General features: G+C 45.7%; 2 protein-coding genes across 2 annotated transcripts; one reads left to right on the top strand and one right to left on the bottom strand.

The window, feature by feature from the left end:
* The first annotated feature begins 320 nt into the window (after positions 1-320).
* On the top strand, positions 321-8,780 carry LOC102952305 (integrator complex subunit 6-like). Its single transcript, XM_007094089.3, has 5 exons — positions 321-508; positions 5,509-5,689; positions 7,333-7,455; positions 8,023-8,117; positions 8,499-8,780. The coding sequence occupies exons 2-5, from the start codon at positions 5,512-5,514 to the stop codon at positions 8,502-8,504; spliced, it is 402 nt and encodes a 133-aa protein (XP_007094151.2). The 5' UTR covers positions 321-508; positions 5,509-5,511; the 3' UTR covers positions 8,505-8,780.
* A 7,619-nt stretch (positions 8,781-16,399) lies between these two features.
* LOC122235297 (integrator complex subunit 6-like) lies at positions 16,400-17,898 on the bottom strand. The gene is made up of 4 exons (XM_042973975.1): positions 17,697-17,898; positions 17,365-17,487; positions 16,885-16,978; positions 16,400-16,496 (listed from the first exon to the last, which is right to left on the bottom strand). The coding sequence occupies exons 1-4, from the start codon at positions 17,896-17,898 to the stop codon at positions 16,400-16,402; spliced, it is 516 nt and encodes a 171-aa protein (XP_042829909.1).
* Positions 17,899-22,421: the final 4,523 nt, after the last annotated feature.

Below are 22,421 nucleotides of genomic sequence, written 5' to 3'. Positions count from 1 at the left end.
TTACTGTTAATACGGTGTGCCAGCTTTTGATTTATTCCCTCTCCGCTCCAAATTCACACTGTTGGCTGCTGGATTGAAAAATGTTCTGGTTCCTTTAAGTTTTCCTGTGGCGTCAGTGACCGAGGTCTGTCTGTAGGGGGCGCCTGACACATGCTAGCGGGGGCGTGGGGGGTGGAAAGACGTGCTTCGTGGCGCTGGGGGACTGGCACAGCAGGCTCCTGGGGGCCCGAGGCTTCTCCAGCACCCGGCTCTGCGCCGAGGAGTTGCAGGCCCGCTGCCCTGCAGCGCGCCTGCAGCATCCGGGGTCTGCAGCTTGGCTTACACCCCCCGGGAAAGTAATAATGTATCAGTCCTCTGGCCACACACGTGCCTGTGCACACCACTCCCAGAACCCTTAGAGGGCGCATTTCCAGCAACTCCCAGAGGGCACGTTTCTAGAAAGTTCCACGTGAGAGGCACCACAGCCTCACTGCCATTGTGCGGGTTGCTGCCAGGCTCCGGGAACAAGGTCAGGATCTTCACACTCGGAGCGCGGATTCTTTTCCCTGCGAGCTCTCCCTGAACTCGGGGGGCGTGTCTCCCTTAGGTGCGGTATCTTGCTGGGTGATCTGCCTCAGCTCCGTGGAAACAGCTCCTCGGCTTCTGGCCTCAGCCCGGGGGTGGGCCAGTTTGGTGCTCGGAGAGACAGAGTGCCGCGAGGGGCGTTCCTCGTGGAACCGTCTCGGTGCTGGGGAGGGGACTCTCGTCCGGGGGCTTATCTCAGTCGTGAGCGGGGCCGGGGGTGTTTCCTGGCAGTCCGCCCGAGCCGTGCGAGGGCAGCGTTTCCTCGGCGCGTTGCCTCAGCCCCTAGGTTCCTGCCCACGAGGGCCACTGCCTCAGCCTGTGGGAGCCTCTCCTCGGGGCTTGGCTCAGCCTGAGGGGGCACTTTTCCCTGGGTGCTCTGTCGCAGCCACGATGGCGGTGGGCTTTGCTCGCGTCGGGCGGGTCCCCGGGCGGGGTGGGGGGGGGGACGCTTAGTCCTGGGGAGGCTTTCATGGGTGCCGCGTCACAGCCAGTGCGGGTGCTGTTCCTCGGGTGTTTAAGACTGGAGTGAAAGTCGCCCTCGGGGGCTCTGTGTGAGCCGTCGGGGAGACAGCTTGACGTTGGGTCCTTTCTCAGCGCTGGCGGCTTGGGCTCTTTCTTGGTGCTCCCTCTGCTGCCATCTGGGGAGCTGAGACTGTCGTTGGAAAGGTCCGTCTGTGCACAGAAGGGGGACTCCGCCTTGAGTGCTCCGCCTCAGCCCTGGCCGAGGAGGTGTCCCTTCTGCAGTGGGGGGACTAGGCCCCGGCTGCCGTCTCAGCCGTGGCTGCGGAGCCGTGTGGGGCTCTGTCTCAGCCTTTGGGGGGAGGTCTTCGTTGGGTGCGCGAAGGCACTCTGCGGGGAGTTGTTCTTCCATGGATGCTGTGTTGCAGCCTTGGGCACAGTAATTTTCCTTGAATTCTGGATCTAGTCTTGGGGGAGTTTCATCCCACTTTTTAACTATCACCTGGGGCATCAAGCTGGGGACCTGGGTCCACAGTGTATGAGAGTTGGTTACCGTTACATACTCACAAACACTTGGTGTGCAGGCAGTCTTGAATCTCAGCCACCCTGCTGGGTGTGCAGGGGCCTCTCCTTAAGTCTAAATGTGCATTTTGTGCTGATTAGAGGTTGACTGGCCATTCGTGTGTGTGTGTTTTACGAGGTGCCCTTCCAGGTCTTTTAGCCACATTTCATTGAAATATTTGTGTTTTGCTAAATTGATTTGTAGCCCTACATATATTTCTATTTCTGTGCATATTTAAATATATCATTCTGAGTATCTTCTGCAGATCTGTTTTGCTTTGTCACCATCTCAATAGTGTCATTTTGATGAACAGATATTCTCGGTTCGAATAAGTGTATTGAACAGTCTCTTCTTTCTGGTCAGTGCTTTTATTTTTTCAAAACCTTTCCTACTCTAAAGCCATGAAGGTGACGTCCTAAGTTTTGTCCCAGATTTCCTATTCATCTGATATCAATGTGGTGTGGATGGAACTGAGGTCAGAGAGGAGGCGCATTTCCCTGCAGGGACCGGGTGGACTTACCGAAGGGACCACAGTGGTTCGTGGGCCCCAGTGTCAGCCATCTAGCAGCTGTTATTTCCGGATTGATTTCTAGACTCTCTAGGCTCTTGCACGGGTGTATCCGCCCACCCTTGCCCCAGTGCCACGTGCTTGCCATGCTCCTCCTTTCCAGGAAGTCTGCTGGCTGGCGTCTTACCTCTTCCAACCTGCTTTCTCTGAAAGACTGTCTCAGCCCTTCCACTGTTTACTATCAGCTCACTAATTTCCCCAAAAGGAACAAGATGGAGTTTTGAAATTTGAAATAGAAAGTTATTTACATTTAAATATGATTGCAATAGTTATTCCTGGCAGAAATGACAATAATGACTTAATGAGTCTTGCAATCCATAAAAAAAATGTATTTCTCTCCATTGCCTTGAGGCCTGAAGCATCTCTCAGTGGTGTTTTTGTGTTACGTATAGTTCTGTGGGACACCTGTCATTAGGTTTACTCCCTGGGTTTTGATGTTGTTGACACTGTTTGCAATGGTATTTTAATTTTCTTTTTCTAAATATTTTGGTTATTACAGAGAAGTAGATGTGGTTTTTGATCCTTCCTCCTGAATATAATAAATTCGCTGTTGTTCACATATCAACTCTAATTGTTTGTATCCTTTTGGATATTCCATGTACAGAAAAATGTCATCTGTGAATGACAGTTTTGCTTTTACCTTTCCACAATTTATACTTGTAATAGTTTCTTGGCACTGCTGCAGTTTTTATGACCTCCATATATTTTTGAATAGATAGTAGACGTCCTTGTCTGGTTTACAAACTTAGGTAGAAAATGTTTGGTATATCGCCATTAAGTATTATGTTTGCTATAGGATTTTGGGGGGTGAATACTCTCTATTAGGTTAAGGAAACTGCCTTCTATTCTCAGTTGCTGATAATTTTTAAGCATCAGTAGCTTTTGAACTTGGAAACATCTATAAAATTAATAATGGAAACTTTCCTTGTTTTTTTTTTCTAAATACAATTGGACTGATCAAATTTTAAACCAATGTTGCCTTCATGAAATACACTACATCATAACATGATGCATATCTTTTATTTTTGTTTGCTAATCTTTTGTTTAGAATTTTTATATGTGTTTTCAGGAAAGGAATCTTGGCCAGTAGTTTTCCTTTCTTCTATGTCCTTGTTAGATGTTGGTGTCAGGTTTATACTTGCATCATAAAATGAGGTGGGAACTGGTCCAAGAGTTTATGTAACACTGATATTATTTCCCCCTAAATTCCTGGAGTACTCATCAGGGAAGCCTTCTGGATAGGAAGTTTTTGTTTATTTTTAATTTTTTAATGTTTTTAATTTTTTAAAATTGGATAGGAGTTTTAAATTGTTAATACTTTTACCAGATACAGGAGTTCTAGATTTTCTCTTTCTTCTTTAGTAAAATTTTGGTAAGCTTTATTTTTCTCTAAGTGTCTCTATTTTATCTCAGCTAATACAATGGAAGGTGCCAGGCAGGAGCCTTGAGAAAGCAAAGGAGGGGTGGTCCCCGGGTTGGCCTGGAATCAGGTTTGAGAACAGATCAACTCCCTGTGCTGCTCAACCCTCATATGGTCACTTTACTCCAGGCCCTGACTGTGAACATTTTGAGTTCAAATGCAATCGAAGGTTTATATTCAAAGTTAAATGCAGTTAACATCTTGCAGTTCGAATGGTACTAAAGTAGTTTTCAGGGGATGACAGTTCTCAGGGAAAGGGATTCACACTCACCAGCATCACAAGAGATCTGCTGATAAACAAGCATGTCAATGGCAGGGTGACAGATGTAGTCGAGGTGATGGAAGTCGTGCTCAGCAGTCTGACACGCTCTTCCCTAGTCACTCCTGTTCCTGGATTTCTTGTGACTGTGGTCCAATGCAGCGCGTGAGGCCTCACAGCAGGGATTTCGGGGACCTTAAGTTCTTGTTCTGGCCACTCTTGATGTGGCCACCCCCGCCTCATCTCAACACTTTATTCTTTTTTAATTTTTTAATGTTTTTATTTATTTTTTAAACAGAGAGAGACAGAGCAGGAGCAGGGGAGGGGCAGAGAGAGAAAGAGGGAGATGCAGAATCCGAAGCAGGCTCCAGGCTCGGAGCTGTCGGCACGGAGCCTGATGCGGGGCTCGAACCCACCAACTGCGAGATCATGACCTGAGTCGAAGTCGGACGCTCAAACGACTGAGCCACCCAGGCGGCCCTCAACACTTTTATAAGATGGTCTGTTCCGAGCAAAGGGATTTTCATGACCAGACCAAACTGAAGGCTGCATGCTAGCAACCCCTGGAGAAGGCATCAGTACTACCAAACCCTCCCACTGCTCCTGGGACTCTCTGGGCTCCAGATCCCTTCTGACTCCACATCTTCTCTTCCTTACCTTGGCCCTGAGTTTTTGCCACAATTATAGCTCTGTGAAATACTGAATAAATTAGTACGAGTAGAGCATTTAGCAGAGTAGAGCATTTAGCTGGCTGGTATGAAATGCTCCATGAAAATAATTCTCCCCTTTTGTACTTCTCCTTAATGGGAACTGTCAATGATTCAGAAAAGGAATTTGTCCCCAGTTCATTCCAATATGATGGGGCAAATTTGGGGGTTACCCTTAAATGAGAAGACCTTTCAGCTAGTCTGTCATACCAATATGTGCCAATTGATCTATGAACAATATTGAGAAGTGCCCATCACAGGGCTCCTAGATGGACACATTGGACTCTGTGCCATTGGACACGCGTGGATTAAAGATTTCCACCTCCTGTCCCCTCACCCTCGACGAGGGGCATTCTGTAAAGACTCGGCCAATATCGATAATGTATTTAAATCAAAATGGAAAGGAAACTGAATTATTTCCCCTGAAAGGGTTGACACAGAATGTTATTTACTTTGTCAGCGAGGTAATCATGTATTTATTTAATTCTGGCTGAGGGGTTCGCATCCTGCAAGTGAGCTGATTCATCGTGTACAATGTTTGCCTTTGGACTACGCTTGTAGGATAGCTTCCTCCCAAGCTTCCTCCATTTTCTCCCTAGAGGGATGGAAAAGAGGCTGGGGCTCCTGAGAACGGAGTGTTTGTGGGGGCATGATAAACCTTGGCCCTTGAGAAAACTCACATTAACGATGGAGAGGCATGTTGTATACACATATGTACAATGCAGCTTCAGCATGGTTGCATTTTTTAAGTTTATTTGTTTATTTTGATAGAGAGAGAGAGAGAGAGAGAACCAGCGGGGGAGGGGCAGAGAGAATGAGAGGGAGAAACCCGAGCAGCCCTGAGTCAGGGCTCTGTCCCACGAACCGTGAGATCATGACCTGAGCTGATATCAAGGGTCTGAGCCATCCATGCATCCTAGTTTGGTTGCATTTTTGTCATTAATGGGCTATGTTTCTGATGCTTCTCAGGAAATGATGACCGATAAAGCAGAGGAGTCTGCTGTTGGGCCCGAGAACCAAATGAAACGTCGTGGAGAACCCATGACTTCTCCTCTGTGTAAGAGAAGACTGACCATGGCAATGCTGTCAGTGATGCCGGAAGGAGAGGGAGCATCCGAGGCCGGGGGCTCAGCCGTGTGGTTGGAAGATGGTGAGGATGCCTGTCCCCCACCCCCTTCCTGACCTGCCCCAGTGCAGCCTGGCCTCTGGCTCCTCCCTGCCAGGGAGCAGTTCCCTCAAGGTCACCGGCTTTGGGTGACGCTGCCCTTAATTTCTCATCCACATTAGGCACAGGTGTTCCCGCTCTCCTTCATGGAAACCTTCCTGGATTCCCAAGCTCCGCACTCAACTGGTTTCCTTCTCCTTATTGAATATTCCTTTTCTTTCATTCTTTTTTGAGTCTTCTGGCTCTCCTCTTAATATTGTACTCCTTCCTGGATCCCACCATCGGGATGTCCCTCTACCCACCTCCTCCTCACTCAGCAGGTCGCTGCACTAGCTTCTGACCTTACAGCCTGCTCTCCCACTTGACCCTCCTGACCCATCACTGCCCTGCAGCCCGACTGACTCTGTGCGCAAGGAAATCCGATCCTGCCACGTCCATCCCGAAACCCGCCACCAACTCCCCCCGAGCACTCAGAACACGATTGGAGCTCCCGACGCTGGTCTACACGCTCTGCAGGACCCGGTCCTGCCCTCCTCTCCTGCACGCGTCCTCTGGGTGTCCTCCTTGTTCTCTCTGCCTCTGTCCTTTGCTCCACGGCCCCGGCTCGTCCCCTCCTAGGGCCCTGCACTGGCCCTCACGGCAGCCAGAAGTCCTCCTCACGTGCACAGGCCGCCCTGTCTCCTGCTCCACGGGTCACCTCCTCAGAGGGCCCTGCCCCACCGCGGATCCTGGAGGCACCCCCTCCTGCTCTCTGTCACATCCCTGATGTCTTCCTTCCTAACACGAGTTCAAACTGTATAACTCCCTTTACCCACTTTACACATACTGTCTGACTTCCCCATGAGGATGTAAGTTCCACAAGGGTAGGGATTGTTTCTGTCTGTCACGTTCACTGCCGATCTCCCAGCATTTGGCTCAGTGCCTGGCACAGAGGAGGCTGAGTAAATGAAGGAGAGGTGTCAACATGATGTAGAAAATAATTCATCTTCCGAGACAGAAAAGACAGATGAGGAAGATCATTAACTGACTGGAGTGTTGGTGATGGAGTGCCAATATCAGGCATGCTGACATCAAGTGGCACGTTCAGCTTTTTACCTTGTAAACGGCATCAAAGGGGCATTAAACCATGAGTGCCAGGGCCCTGTGAATGTTTGTTTACTGGTTGTACTGCCCAACTACATTTCTGTATGCATGCAGAGTGCCAAGAATGTAAGAGGCTTCTTTGTTCTGTTATTTTTCCTGAAGTCAAATTTTCAGGTCGGATACATGGATCCGGTGTATCCTCCTGCTATGACCTAAGACCTTGAGAGACTGTGGAGCACGTGGATGTCCATGCGGGGTCGTTGAAATGCCTGCCGTTGCAGCTCCGCATTACACTTGGTTTCCAGATGCACCTGTCGTTCACAATATCCACAGCAGGCGAGGGAAAAGTGGTCGATCCCTACTGATAGCTTCTTGTCAAAATCCGTTCGCCCAGAGCCTATGAATATGGCAGGAGATGGTATTCCACACCAACCAATTGGACTCTCTGTCTCGTGACTTAACCCGTCTCAGCAAAGGTGGGCTGAGTCACAGACCTGGCAGTAATGCACTGGCGGGAGGAATCATTACCATCCGTCTCTCTACAGATGATCCCAAGGTCACCGCAGTATCTGTGCTGGAAGAAGGGCCAGGGAAACCGCCAAAAACAATGGAAATCACTGCGGAAATGAAACATCAATTGAAGAAGGAAATTCAAAGATTTGGACAACGTAAGTAGAATAGGAATTTTCATAAGTGAAACCACAGGAAGTCTTTCTCATTCTATGAGTTCAAAGTTTTTTTAAGGTTACTTATTTTGAGAAGGGGGGGCAGAGAGAGGGAGAGAGAGAATCCCGCAGCCTCTGCACTGACAGCGCCGGGTTGGATCTCATGAACTGTGGGGTTATGACCTAAGCTGAAATCAAGGGTTGGATGATTAACCGACTAAGCCACCTAGGCGCCCCTCTCATTCTGTGATTTAGACTGGATTCCACAGAGCTCTTACGGCTTATCCTTTCCCAGAATTGGGTTTTCACATAATTTAAGACAGTTCCTCTTTATTGTGACTAAAATGTCTCAGTACTTTGTTCTTTTTTTAATTTCTTAATTGTTTATTATTCGTAAGGGTTCCATGGGTAGCTATGTTTCGGTGTCCGGATGTAAGCATGTAAAGCACAAGTACTATGTAACATTCTAGCCCTTGAATGATTGCTGAGGCAGCAGATACACCAAGATTGAGTTCTGCCTCTTCTTTCTACTTTAGAAATACTGACAGTTTTTTTTCTAAATATATCCAGAATATGATAGAGTCTTCAAACTGCTTGAAGGAGTGCAAGAACCTCTGGAATTGCGGCAAAAATTTTGTTGCATTTTGCAGGAGGAAGGCAACAAGGTGGGTACAGAGAGAAACTCCAGTATGTTTCACAGCAGGGCCCAGGGAGGTGCTGGGCAAAGGGTGGGGACAGGACTGCCTGGCTTTCTTAAACCCTGACCCTCATTCAGAGTTCATGCTGTCTCTGTAGTTATTTAGATTGATATTATCTGATCTGCCTCATTCTTCCAAGCTCAATAAGACTTCTATTCACAACAAAATTTCAGGTGGGTGTGGACCATCAACCGACACTCTTTGTATTTCCTAGATTGTCTCTTACCATGAGGGTCCATTTTCTATTCCCATGTAGATTGGAAGCTTCTCTTTCTGTTCTTCACAGAGTTTCCATAATTATGGGTTCTTGGATATCTTTTGGCTAGTGACTTGTTTCTTTGTTTTCAGATTTAAAAGACAAGACTTAATAAGCCACCTTGAGACAGTACTAGAAAAATTGGAATCAGACCAAATTCTCAACGAAGATAATCCCACCCCAAATTTATAATCCTACTAGTGAAATGATCAATAACAAACCAGAACAAGATGGCTGCCTTAGAATGGAACCTGATATTGTTGATGCCTCCTCACATGTGTTAGTTAAGACAATTGTCTTCTTGAGGCTAAGAAAAAGAGTTGGAACTTAAATGTTATAAATTTCTGTTATTAAAAGCTGGGCATTTTCCCTAAGTATTTGGTTTGAACAGACGATTTATTGTGTGTGTGTGTCTGTGTTTGCCTTCCCCCTGAAATGGGGGACCCCACGAAGTCACCAGGTTGCACTGAATCCTACTCCTCAGCGGGTCCCAGGCCTGTAGCTGGCATTCATAACTGTCTTGTCCACTAGCCATTTCTTCTTCGTTTTGCCTGAGAGCTGTCTCAGCCTGAGGGGTCAGTGGGCTCCTCCTGAGGGGATGACTCACACCTTAATTACAGATGGACCTGACCAGTAGATGTCCTCACTGAAGTGAGTTGTTATAACTTCCTTTGACTGGAGTCAGCACCGTGAGAGCGCCGGGAGACACCCAAACCTCGCCGACATATTCCTCCTCAGTGTCTTGTGTCGTTGCGAGCCAGTGTCCTTAACACTCGGGTTCCGTCTCCCCACCCTGTGCAGGCGCCCCGTGTTTGCCTGACGGTGGGGAGAGACGAGCATCCAGACTGACCGCCGGGCAGCGTCTGTTTCCATTTCAGCGGAGTCAGGGTAGGGGCTCTGGTGGAAAACAGTCCTCCTTTGGGAAAAGACCTCCAGTACGGGGAAGCCTGAAGCTGTGGGGACAGGAAGCAAAATTTCGCTACTGGATGCGTGGGAGTGAGAGTGAGCGGAGCCCCTCACATTGCCATCCCTTCAGTAAGGAAGACGTGATCACGCCTACGGGAGGGACAGCTCTCTCTCTTGGCAAATGAGGGAGAGCGTGACAGCCTCTAAACTATATTGTCCCAGCCCCTCAAGGTACCGTCTCCAAGTTAGAACCAAAACTGAGGCTTTGAAAGATCATTCTATGATTTTTTTTGGAAACTTCTGCTTGGGGATGATGAGGCAGGTCATAACCCTAGTGAATTCGGTGAGCATGTGCCCCGAGAAGCAATATCCTTGTTTCTAAGTGATGCTGCCCGGAAATCCATGACAGGAGATCAGGCGTTTTCTAAGTCCATGGATGTTGGGTTTCTCAAAAATCGATGGGTGGGAAGGAAGATCCATCGGCAGAACCCAGGTGCAGCTACCTTTCCCTGAGGAAAGAGACCAAGATAATCAACCTGCCACCTGGTAGCTGACTGACCACGTGGGGGAATGGCGCCATATTGGGTTCTCGTGTGGGTCTGTGTGACTGGCGCACAAAGAAGTCAGCAGTGTCTACACAACAACATCAGTCCTGGTGCGTGATGAGCCATTACTACTTGGAGGAAGAGGGGTGCCTGTAAGGAGCTATGGGTGTGGTCCTGGGAGCTCAGAGTGGCCTCAACTGAGAGACATAAAGGAATTGGCGACCTCACTCCTACAACCTGAAGAAACTAGACCTGACAATGACCTGACAGGGCTTGGAAGCAGGTTTTCTCTCTTGAGTTTCCAGTTAATGACTCAGCATGGTCAACAACTTGACTTTAACTCCATGAGCCCCTGAGCAGAGAAACTCATAGTACCTGCCTGGAATTCTGAGCTATGAAACTGCTTGAGAATACATTTGTGTCATTTCACGCCGCTAAATATGGACAAATTTATTATGCAGAATTATAATATTAATATGGGTCTCTTATAGTTTGCCAAACCATAAGAGACCCTTAAATACAGAGAACCATTTCAGGGTTTATGGGGAGTGGGGAAGAGGGGAAAATGGGTGATGGGCACTGAGGAGGGCACTTGTTGAGATAATCACTGGGAGTTGTATGTAAGTGATGAACCATGGGATTCTACCCCAAAAACCAAGAGCACACTGTATACACTGTATGTTAGCCAATGACAATAAATTGTATTTAAAAAATAAAAGAAAAATAATATGTACAAAATGCTTGTATATTGGGAAGTAACAACTGCAAATCAGACATGATGTGTTTCTTTTCCCGTCAAGTGGTCACAGGGACCTCCCATGTATGTGGCCATGGTGGATCCTCAGAGAACATCTTTCTTCTGGGCCCTACTCCAAGCTAGCACGTTTTAAGGTAACATGTCAGTGGGTCATAGAACCACAAAATCACAAAACCATAAACCATGTTATCACCAGCATCTGATAGGCCAACTCTTTGCTATATGTCTCTTTTTGAATGGTAAGAAAGTTCAGATTTACCAACTTGCTGTTCACCATACAAGCATAATTGTGACATGCCCCAGACTACTGTATCACTAAGCATTTCACTAAATTGCAAAGCCTCTGATTTTGTGAGAATTCTTTCCTACGCTCTGTCTTTCACCTGTGTTGCCAATGTGTCTATATTAGTTTCTCCTTCCTTCTCAATGACAATAACGTCATGGAGGTAAAGGAATAGTGCAGTGCCCGATGTAAGGGACAGGTGGTGAAGGCCTGTGAGGAGTAGTTTATGCCATAAGCTTAGAGAGTTGATACAAGCCTGAGGTAGGAAGTGAGGGTGCCTTTTCCAACTGAAGGCAAACTCTTTCTGGCTAGGTTTTCTAAAAGAGAAGAAAGCATTTGCTCATTCAAATGTACTTACCAGATGCCCAGGAATGTGTTAATTGCTAAAGAATGGAGCTTCAAGGAAAACAGCAGCTATAAGTGAATAAACAGCCAACTAAGTTTATGATATTTTGCTGTCATTGTCCAAGATGTAAAAGTTCTGCACGGGCCAAATAGGTAAGATGAAAGGGACATGCTCAGAGTCATCACCATGAAGCTTTCAAATTCTTGATGGTGCCACTATCACCACTGGATGGATTTGGGGAAACCCTGACACCACTGAGAGACGGGACTGAGGTAAAATTCCATCAATGAGGAGGAGGAGCCAAGATGGCAGAAGAGCATGGAAGTTTTTTGTGTGTCTCGTGTCCATGAAATACAGCCAGACCAACACTAAACCATCCTACACACCTAGAAAACTAATTGGAGGATTAACACAACAATCTGCACAACCTGAACCCCAAAATTCAGCAGGTACATGGCGTGGAGAAGTGAACTTGGGGAGAGAGAAGGTGCAGGAAGGGAGGTGCTTTTGTGAGCGAAGAGAGGACAGAGACTGGTGGGGGGGTGGAGAATATGGGAAAAGCACCCTTCCCCAAAGCAGCTGGAGAGAAAACAGAAAATTGGAAACTGCCACAGGGACTAAATTAAAAAGGGAGAAAGGAGAAAGGAGAGGGTTTAAATTCCATTAAGACTGTAAACGAGGGGAGCACAAAGGCTGCAACTCCCCAGCTTGATACCTGGCGGTGCTCTGGTGGGAAGGGCGAATCCTCAGGAACAGAGTGGGTCCAGGAGGTTCTCGGGCCACACAGGGAGAAGCGGTCCGCTGCTGGAGGGACATTTGGTAGAGACTGTTGAAGCCACCTGGTCCCAGCAGACCCCGCAAAACAGCCACATTCGCTGGTGCTGGAACAAGGTCATTAAGGGCGAAGCCTGGTGCCAGATGTGTGTTGTGATTTTCCTTAATCCCTGAAATGCTGCTGCTACGCTGTCTCGTGAACTTTTTCTGGGGCGGGCTGGCACCTGGCCGCAGTCTCGGGGTCCCGCCCGCGTTCCTGGGTGCAGCCGACATTCGGCCATCGCTCATTCGGCCTTTGCTCTGTGAGACCCTCCCGCGGAGGGGCGGAACGGGTCAAAGCCGAAGTCCTTCGGAAGTAAGGGGCCGGGGACCACAGCCGCATCTGAGACAAAACTTCGGAGAGAGGTACTGCCTGGGGCCTGGTTACGGAGAGTGAAAAAGCGGGGAGTCGACAGAGCTGAAGACAGAGGACGGGTGCGTGATTGCTGAACCGGGAGAACAGACTGGGTAGCCGGGTGGCGCCATTTTCACCGCTCCTGCGCGTGTGCATACACACCTACGAGCGTGGCAACGCTCCACCCCAGTAGCCTAGCAGCGCCATCCAGTGGAGAGCGGAGCCGGTACACTGAGCCCCGCCCACCTGGGCCAACCTCGCTCTTCAAGAACACAAGTCTCACTGCCGGCTTTGTTTATGGACTATAAAGTGCTACAGAGACCAACTTCTAGGGGAAAACGAAGCAATTTCATTCCTACTTGGATCTGTTAGCAGGTCCATCTAGGTCCATCTATTCAATTTTCTTTCTTTCTTTTTTTTTCTCTTTTACACTTCTTTTTCTTGAATACAGAAAGAGAAAAAACTCATTTTTATTTTCAATTTTTATTAAGAATGTTTTTCTTTAATTTTTATTACTATATTTTTTACTTTTGTGTAAATTTTTTCAAATTTATTTTACTTCCATCATTTTATTTTAGTCTACCTCAGTGTATTCACCTTTTCAAATTTTCAAACGATTTCCCCTTTTTTCCTTCTCTTTCTTTTTACTCTTTTTCATTTCTTTTCTTTTTCTTGAATGCAGAAAGAGAAAAACTTCATTTTTACTTTCAATTTCTATTAAAAATATTTTTCTTTAAATTTTTTACTATATTTTTTGCTTTTATGTATTTTTTTCAAATTCTATTTACTTCCATCATTTTATTTTACTCTACTACAATGTATTCACTTTTTCCAATTTTCAAACCATTTCCTTTTTTTCCTTCTTTTTAAAATCTTTTTTCTTTTTCGTTTCTTTTCTTTTTCTTGAATACAGAATAAGAAAAGATTCATATTTATTTTTAATTTTTATTAATTTTCTTTAATATTTTTTCTCCCTTATTCTTTACTTTTGTGTATATTTTTTCAAATTCTATTTTACTCCCATCATCTCATTTTAGTCTACTTCGGTGTATTCATTTTTTCAAATCTTCAAACGATTTCCCTTTTTTTCCTCACCCCTCTTTTTCTCTAATCTGTCAAACCACGTTCAACACCCAGACCAAAACACACCAAGAATCTAGCATCATTTATTTGATTTTGTGTGTGTTTTTTAAAATGTTTTAATTTTAATATTTTTTAATTTTAATTTTTTTAATTTTAATTTTTTCTACCTCATTAATTCCTTTTCTCTGGTCAAAATGGCAAAACGAAGGAATTCATCCCAAAAGAAAGAGCAGGAAGAAACAACAGCCAGGGACTTAACCAACACAGATACAAGCAAGGTGTCTGGACCAGAATTTAGAATCACGATAATAAGAATACTAGCCGGAGTTGAAAATAGATTAGAATCCCTTTCTGTGGAGATAAAAGAAGCAAAAACTAGTCAGGATGAAATAAAAAATTCTATAACTGAGCTGCAATCACGGATGGATGCAGCGGCAGCAAGGATGGATGAGGCAGAACAGAGAATCACCGATATAGAGGACAAACTTCTAGAGAATAATGAAGCAGAAAAAAAGAGGGAGATGAAGGCAAAAGAGCACGATTTAAGAATTAGAGAAATCAGTGACTCATTAAAAAGGAACATCAGAATCATAGGGGTCCCAGAAGAGGAAGAGAGAGAAATAGGGGTAGAAGGGTTATGTGAGCAAATCACAGTGGAAAACTTTCCTAACCTGGGGAAAGACACAGACATAAAAATCCAGGAAGCACAGAGGACCCCCATTAGACTCAACAAAAACCGACCATCAACAAGGCATATCATAATCAAATCACAAAATACTCAGGCAAGGAAAGAATCATGAAAGCAGCAAGGGAAAAAAAAGTCCTTAACCTACAAGGGAACACAGATCAGGAAGTTGATGTTGTTCCTTTAAGAGTCTCTTATGGTTTGGCAAACTATAAGAGACCCATATTAATATTATAATTCTGCATAATAAATTTGTCCATATTTAGCGGCGTGAAATGACACAAATGTATTCTCAAGCAGTTTCATAGCTCAGAATTCCAGGCAGGTACTATGAGTTTCTCTGCTCAGGGGCTCATGGAGTTAAAGTCAAGTTGTTGACCATGCTGAGTCATTAACTGGAAACTCAAGAGAGAAAACCTGCTTCCAAGCCCTGTCAGGTCATTGTCAGGTCTAGTTTCTTCAGGTTGTAGGAGTGAGGTCGCCAATTCCTTTATGTCTCTCAGTTGAGGCCACTCTGAGCTCCCAGGACCACACCCATAGCTCCTTACAGGCACCCCTCTTCCTCCAAGTAGTAATGGCGCATCACGCACCAGGACTGATGTTGTTGTGTAGACACTGCTGACTTCTTTGTGCGCCAGTCACACAGACCCACACGAGAACCCAATATGGCGCCATTCCCCCACGTGGTCAGTCAGCTACCAGGTGGCAGGTTGATTATCTTGGTCTCTTTCCTCAGGGAAAGGTAGCTGCACCTGGGTTCTGCCGATGGATCTTCCTTCCCACCCATCGATTTTTGAGAAACCCAACATCCATGGACTTAGAAAACGCCTGATCTCCTGTCATGGATTTCCGGGCAGCATCACTTAGAAACAAGGATATTGCTTCTCGGGGCACATGCTCACCGAATTCACTAGGGTTATGACCTGCCTCATCATCCCCAAGCAGAAGTTTCCAAAAAAAATCATAGAATGATCTTTCAAAGCCTCAGTTTTGGTTCTAACTTGGAGACGGTACCTTGAGGGGCTGGGACAATATAGTTTAGAGGCTGTCACGCTCTCCCTCATTTGCCAAGAGAGAGAGCTGTCCCTCCCGTAGGCGTGATCACGTCTTCCTTACTGAAGGGATGGCAATGTGAGGGGCTCCGCTCACTCTCACTCCCACGCATCCAGTAGCGAAATTTTGCTTCCTGTCCCCACAGCTTCAGGCTTCCCCGTACTGGAGGTCTTTTCCCAAAGGAGGACTGTTTTCCACCAGAGCCCCTACCCTGACTCCGCTGAAATGGAAACAGACGCTGCCCGGCGGTCAGTCTGGATGCTCGTCTCTCCCCACCGTCAGGCAAACACGGGGCGCCTGCACAGGGTGGGGAGACGGAACCCGAGTGTTAAGGACACTGGCTCGCAACGACACAAGACACTGAGGAGGAATATGTCGGCGAGGTTTGGGTGTCTCCCGGCGCTCTCACGGTGCTGACTCCAGTCAAAGGAAGTTATAACAACTCACTTCAGTGAGGACATCTACTGGTCAGGTCCATCTGTAATTAAGGTGTGAGTCATCCCCTCAGGAGGAGCCCACTGACCCCTCAGGCTGAGACAGCTCTCAGGCAAAACGAAGAAGAAATGGCTAGTGGACAAGACAGTTATGAATGCCAGCTACAGGCCTGGGACCCGCTGAGGAACTAGGATGGAGTGTATCCTGATGGCTTAAGGGGATTCCCTCAGTTTATTAAAAAAAAAAAACAACTTTCTAATGTTTATTCATTTTTGAGACACACACACACACACACACACACACACACACACACACACAGAGTGCAAGTGGGGGAGGGGCATAGAGAGGGAGACACAGGAACCGAAACAGGCTCCTGGTTCTGAACTGTCAGTACAGAGCCCGATGCGGGGCTTGAACTCATGAACTGTGAGATCATGACCTGAGCCGAAGATGGTCCCTTAACCAACTGAGCCACTTGGATGCCCCATGGGGGTTCTTCCACTTTAGAGGGAAGACAAACACACAAAAAATTTCCATTGAAACAAAACACTTAGGGCAAATGCCCAGCATTTACTAACAGAAACTTATTTCATTAAAGTTCTAATGATTTTTCTTAGCCTCAAGAAGACAATTTTCATAACTAACACATATGAAGAGGCATCAACAACACCGGGATCCACTCTGCGGCAGAGAACTGCTTCTGGTTTCTCATGGATCATTTCATCAATAGGATTACAAATTTGGGTTGGGATTGTCTTCGTTGAGGTGGTCAGATTCTAGTTTTTCCAGTATGTTCTTAAGGTGGCTTATTAACTCTTGTTTTTTGTAGCTGAAAATAAAGAGACAGGTCATTCACCAAAAGATATCCAAGAACCCATAATTTCGGGGGCTTTGGGGGGATAGAAAGAGAAGAAAGAGAAGCTTCCAATCTACATCGGAATAGAAAATGAACCAGCATGGTAAGGAAAATCCAGCAAATAAGACGAGTGTCAGTTCAGGGTCCACGCCCACCTGAAACTCTGTGTGAACAGAAGTCTCCCTGAGCTTGGAAGAATGAGTGAGACTCAGACGATATCAAAATAAATAAGTGCAGACACAGCAGGACCTCTGAGTGAGGACCAGGGTTTGAGAAACGCCAGGCAGACCCGTCCCCACCCCTCCCCCAACGCCTCACTGGGCCCCAGTGTGAAACGTACTGGAGAGTTCTCCACACTCACCTCGCTGCTTCCTTCATGGCATATAAGACAAACTTTTTCTGCACTTTTGGAGGCCCTTGCACCTCTTGAAGCAATTTGAAGATTCTACCATATTCTGGAGATATTAAAAAAAAAAAAACCTGTCAGTATTGCTGAAGTATAAAGAGTACGTAGAAGTCAATCTTGGTGTATGTGCTGCCTCCGCAATCGTTCAAGGCCTACAATGTGACAGGGTACATGTGCTTTACATGCTTACATCCAGACACCGGAACATCTACCAATGGAACTCTGGCACACAACAACCAATGGAGAGATAGAAAAGAATCCCCCCAAAAAAGTTTTCCTGGCACATTTCAGTCAAGATAAAGAGGAACCATTCTAATTGGGAAAACCCAATTCTGGCAAAGGATGTACCTCAAGAGTTCTTTTGAATTGAGTTTAAATCATAGAATGAGTAAGACTTACTGTGGTTTCATGGTTAGAAATTCCTGTTCTACTTACTTTGTCCAAACTGTCGAATCTCCCTCTTCAACTGATCTCTTATTTCTATATTGATTTCCATTGGTATTGGTATTTTATCTGGCACTTCTCCCAGCACAGATATTGCTGTGACCTTGGGGTCATCTGTAGAGAGACAGCTGGGAATGATTCATCCCGCCAGTGAATCACTACCCGGTTTGTGACTCAGCCCACCTTTGCTGAGATGGGTTAAGTCATGAGAGAGAGAATCCAACTGGTTGGCATGGAATACCATCTCCTGCCATATTCAAAGCTTCTGAGGGAACGGATTTTGACAAGGGGTCAAGAAGGGGAGGGAGACAGACATCCCTCACCTTCTTCCAAGAACACGGCTGAGCCCCCGGCCTGGGATGCTCCTTCTTCTTCCGGTTTCAGTGACAGCAGCGCCATGGTCGGCCTTCTCTTAGATGGAGCAGGAGTCATGGGTTCTCCATGACGTTTCCTTTGGTTCTCGGGTCCGAAAGCAGACTCCTCTGCTTTATCGGTCATCATTTCCTGACAAGTAGCAATATACATGTTTCATTAATGACAAAAATGCAACCATTCCAAAACAGTATGGAGTTTCCTCAAAAAGTTAAAAATAGAACTTCCCTATGATCCAGCAACTGTAATACTAGGTATTTACCCAAAGGCTACAAAAACACTGATTCTAAGAGGTACATACAACTGAATGACTGTAGTAAGCACTATCAACAATAGCCATGTGGTAGGGTCCCTCCCTAAGGAAAGAATTAAAAAAACTCAAGGCAACCTGGCTATAAGTGTTTGTGACAACTTCCCTCATGACCTTGTAACATGAGGCCAGTTAATCAGACTGCCTGTTTGTGTGTTACCATATATGAGAGACAAAGAGGTAAAAAATTTATAAAAAGCTACACCATGTGGCATTCGGGGCTCAGTGCTTTGGGTATGAACCCAACTGAGCAGTGCCGGCACAAAAAAAGTTTTTTCTGGGAATGAAAAGTCTTGGGTCACGACTCTCTGTGCGAGAATGCTGCTACATTATTTGGGGGCTCATGTCCGGGATTCAGAGGTGGTGTGTTTCCACCTCCTTTGCCGCCGGGGGTATGAACCGAACCTTGAGGTGTCGGGAGGCAGCTCACCTGGAGCCAGTGGACCGCTTGATCTGCAGGAGACTAGCCCTCCAGGTACACCGGGGCGAGGACCCTGTGTGGGTCAATGGAACCCGTGAGGCCCAGCAGCCAGCTAAGGGAACACCCGTCAGACTGGTAAGAACCCAGGTTCGCTTTGGCAGATCTGTCCCTACGAGGCAGAAGGGGAGCCTGATTACCTCCCAGAGTTGCCCTAGTGGTTCCACAAAGGGCAAGGAATGAAGCTGCCACCCTAAGGCCCTGAATGTAGGGTGGTGGGTTGGAGTCCTGGTGTGACTGTGTGGGGGGACTTGTCTCTCATTTACTTCCTGGGTCAATGACGGTGATAATTAGAGCCATGTGTCTCTGGTTAGCCCACCTCAGAACGGGGACTTCAAGTAATATTCCCAAGCAGCGGCTGAAACTCCCTTTGTTTCGGGAACATTCCCTGTATTCTCCAGACTGACATGGACTGCCTAATTCCACTAGTGGAAAACAAACCAAAAAAACCAAAAGAAACCTAGGGTTGGGTCTTCCGTGTGAGTGGACAAGATTTAAAACTGGGAATTCTCTTTCTCTGCCTTCTGCTGGCACCTCTCCTCTTCTGCCTTCCCTCGCCCTCCCCCACTCCTGTTTCTGCACCACCTGGGGGGGAGGCAACCTGTATGACCGGCTCCTTAATGCCTCATATGCACCAGCAGCTCCTCCTCCCACTCTAGATGTTGGGGAGGGAAGACCACCTACGTCAGGTTTCCCCACCAATGTTCCAGGTAAAAATTAACCAGGGGGAACAAGTTGTCTTATATGGACCCAAATAAAACCGATTCAGTGTTTAAGCTAATTTAAGTTTGTTGGCTTGATGTAGACAATGTTTATCAACATTGAAAACAAATCTTTTATTCTACCTAGATTTGTTGAAGGTCAAATAAGCTCATGCTATCTCCGTTCCAATTTGTTAACAAAAGGATGACTGAAAGTGATGGTTAACTTTGTCTGTCTCATAGTTTCCATGGGTAATTGTTAAGATGGTTTTCAAAGTCTTTGGTAACCTAAAATGTTAAAGTTTGGCTTGCATGATAAACTAAGATTGAATCCATTGGATATCTAATGAGATAAGCTAAAGCACTAATTACTAGAAGTAGGTCTGTGCTTTTGACTTGTTGCAAAAAAAACTAAGGATATTTGGAACTGTTGACAAACATGCTTTGTGCTTAATGGATTCATAAGTTTGCCATCTCAAAAAAATTCTGATATAACATAGAGTTCGCAATTTGTTACTACTTAGTTTTCACTGGAGACTAAGGTTTCTAAGAGTTAAAATTCTGCTAAATATAGTTAAAACTGATAAAAATAAAAAAAACTCTGTATGTAGAAAAGTAGTAGATATGAAAGAAAGATATATATATATATATATATATATATATATATATATAAAAGATATATATAAAAGAAAATATATTTTTGTTAAAGGTAAAAGAAAGTAATTTTGTCCTAAATGAGACTGTTTAGTTGGAGAAAAATGGCTTGGGACAAAATCTAAATGCAAAGAAAAGTTGTAGAAGGTTCATGAAGGAAAATCTTTAAAAAGAAATTTTATGTGTGGTCAGGATGGACTAAGGTTAAAATAAATGGATTTTAAATGTACACTGGGTTAAGATTAAAATTCCTCCTCCTTTGATCCAAAAGCTGGGGAAATGATGGCAATACCCTTGGTGCTGGCCTCCAAATCCTACACATTTGTGTTGTTCCTGTTTAGCAGAGGACTGGATGCCTGTGCCATATGAGGGAGGGATGATATATGAAGGGCTTTTACTAAGATACACGGGAACCATTTTACTAAACTTAGTCCACTGTATGCCCAAAATGGATATCCACATGGCTGAAACATATTTATATGGGCATTGTTGACAAAGGCAGGGGAATAGACCTGGACTTTGGCCCTTTAACCCCTTTCCTCAATGGCCAATGATCAATATGTAAGTTACTGTTAGGCCACGATAAAATTAGTGCATCCTACAACAACCAGGAAAGTCTTGCTTGGTCACAGTCCATATCCCCAAGGTCCTATAGGTGGGAAATGGAGGGGTAAGTTAAAAAACAAAACAAAACAGGAAAGACCAGGCCAGTGCTCAGAGGTAGAGTCAAGCCTGGGTAAGAATGACTACTCCCAGCACCTCACGAGACTGACAGGGCTTTTGGCTGCTAGTCACATAGCCAGCCAAAATGCAGGGACAGGAGATGAGGTTTCTCCTGGCCACCTACCGGAAATTGAGATAAGGGACATCTTTCTTCCTTTTTCCTATAGATGGGTAACTCCCCAACCAGAGCCATTACTCCTTTGGAATGCATTATGATTCATTTTCTTTTGCCCAAAGGCTTGGTCCCAATGGAAATTGTAAGAGGAACCTGGCCTCCAGAGGGAAATATCAATGACAATATTATCCTACAATTGGACTCATTTTGCAAATGCGAAGGGAAATGGCCTTGAAGGGGAGGAGCTCTTACAGCTGCCAATTGGGTATATTACAAACAAAACAGAAAAGGAGGCTTAAAAAAAATCTGAGGCCTTAGTTGTGGCCTTAACGTACTATGTCAGACCAGACTACCCAAGGTCCTGGCACCAAGTGCCAGTTATCTGGCCATTCAGAGCAGTAAAATGAGAATGTCCTCAGAGGGGACAACCAAAATGAAAACCCCATGAGCCCTGCCTCTAATGTGGAGACAGTCACTGGAGATCTGAATGCCCTCGGGGACCTGTATCTGTGAGGGTTGGATAACCAGTGTCCCTAGAAGGGACTAACTGGGGCCTGGGGCTCTTCACGGTGAATCCCCTAAACCAACTGTCTATCAGAAACCCAGAACCTCGGGTAACTAAATTCAGAAGGAAAACCGGTTGATTTCCTTCTTAACACCAGAGATATCTTTTCTGCCTTCCTTTCCACTCCAGGCCAACTATACAAACAAGGCATGACAATTAGAGGCATCTCCGGAAAACTTCTGTTTCTCTCGGCCCCTGGGGTGTGTATGGGGAAACCTAATTTTTTCCCATTCTTCCCTGATATCTGCCAGAGAGCCTCACTCCCTTGCTAGAAAGGGACATTATAACTGTATTAGAGACTATGGTGCTACTCACTCCAGGACAGATAAACCATTACGTGTGATTTTGAAAATTACTGGATATTGTAGGCTATAGATACCAGGGTTCAGGAAAATAGTTTGCTGCTATATCAATTATTAAAGGAAAGTCAATCCCACCTACTCTCCCCCCTCCAAAAAAAAATGAATACATAAACTGGGGTCTGACTGATAGACACTTTCTCCAGCCCTTGGAATGGTTACAAACAAAGCAGGGCAATTACTATTACCAAGCTCACAGAACTAAAAGATCATTAAAACACAACATCAGCCCTTTCATTTAGAGAGGGACAAAGCTTATCAAATGGCCCAAAGATGTTTACAGAAAAAAAAAATTGTCAAGGACAATTCTGCAAGTTGTATCAGCCTGTGAAGTATGTCTTAGAAACAATCCTTTTGGGGTGCCTGCATGGCTCAGTCGGTTGGGCAGCTGACTTCAGTTTGGGTCATGATTTCGAGGTCCGTGGGTTCGAGCCCCACATCAGGCTCTGTGCTGACAACTCAGAGCCTGGAGCCCACTTCGGATTCTGTGTCTCCCTCTCTCTCTGTTCCTTCCCTGCTCGCACTCTGTCTCTCTCTCTCTCAAAAATAAAGATTAAAAAAATTAAAAAAAAAAGAAACAATCCTTTCAACCACAAACTTGCTGTCCCAGGCAATCAAGGAACTGGAAGCTGTCCAGAAAAGACTAACAATTAAGTTTCACTCCTATGCCACGGTCAAAAGAAATTCCAACGTCTGTTGGTATGGGTTAATACTTTTAGTAATTGGGTAAAGGCCTTCCCCTACAAGACAGAAAAGGCACGAAAAGTAATA

Source organism: Panthera tigris, chromosome X (genome assembly GCF_018350195.1).
Source record: "Panthera tigris isolate Pti1 chromosome X, P.tigris_Pti1_mat1.1, whole genome shotgun sequence".
Lineage (NCBI taxonomy): Eukaryota > Metazoa > Chordata > Mammalia > Carnivora > Felidae > Panthera > Panthera tigris.
Note: the sequence above shows the minus strand (reverse complement) of the source record. Positions and strands in the feature narration are given on the sequence as shown.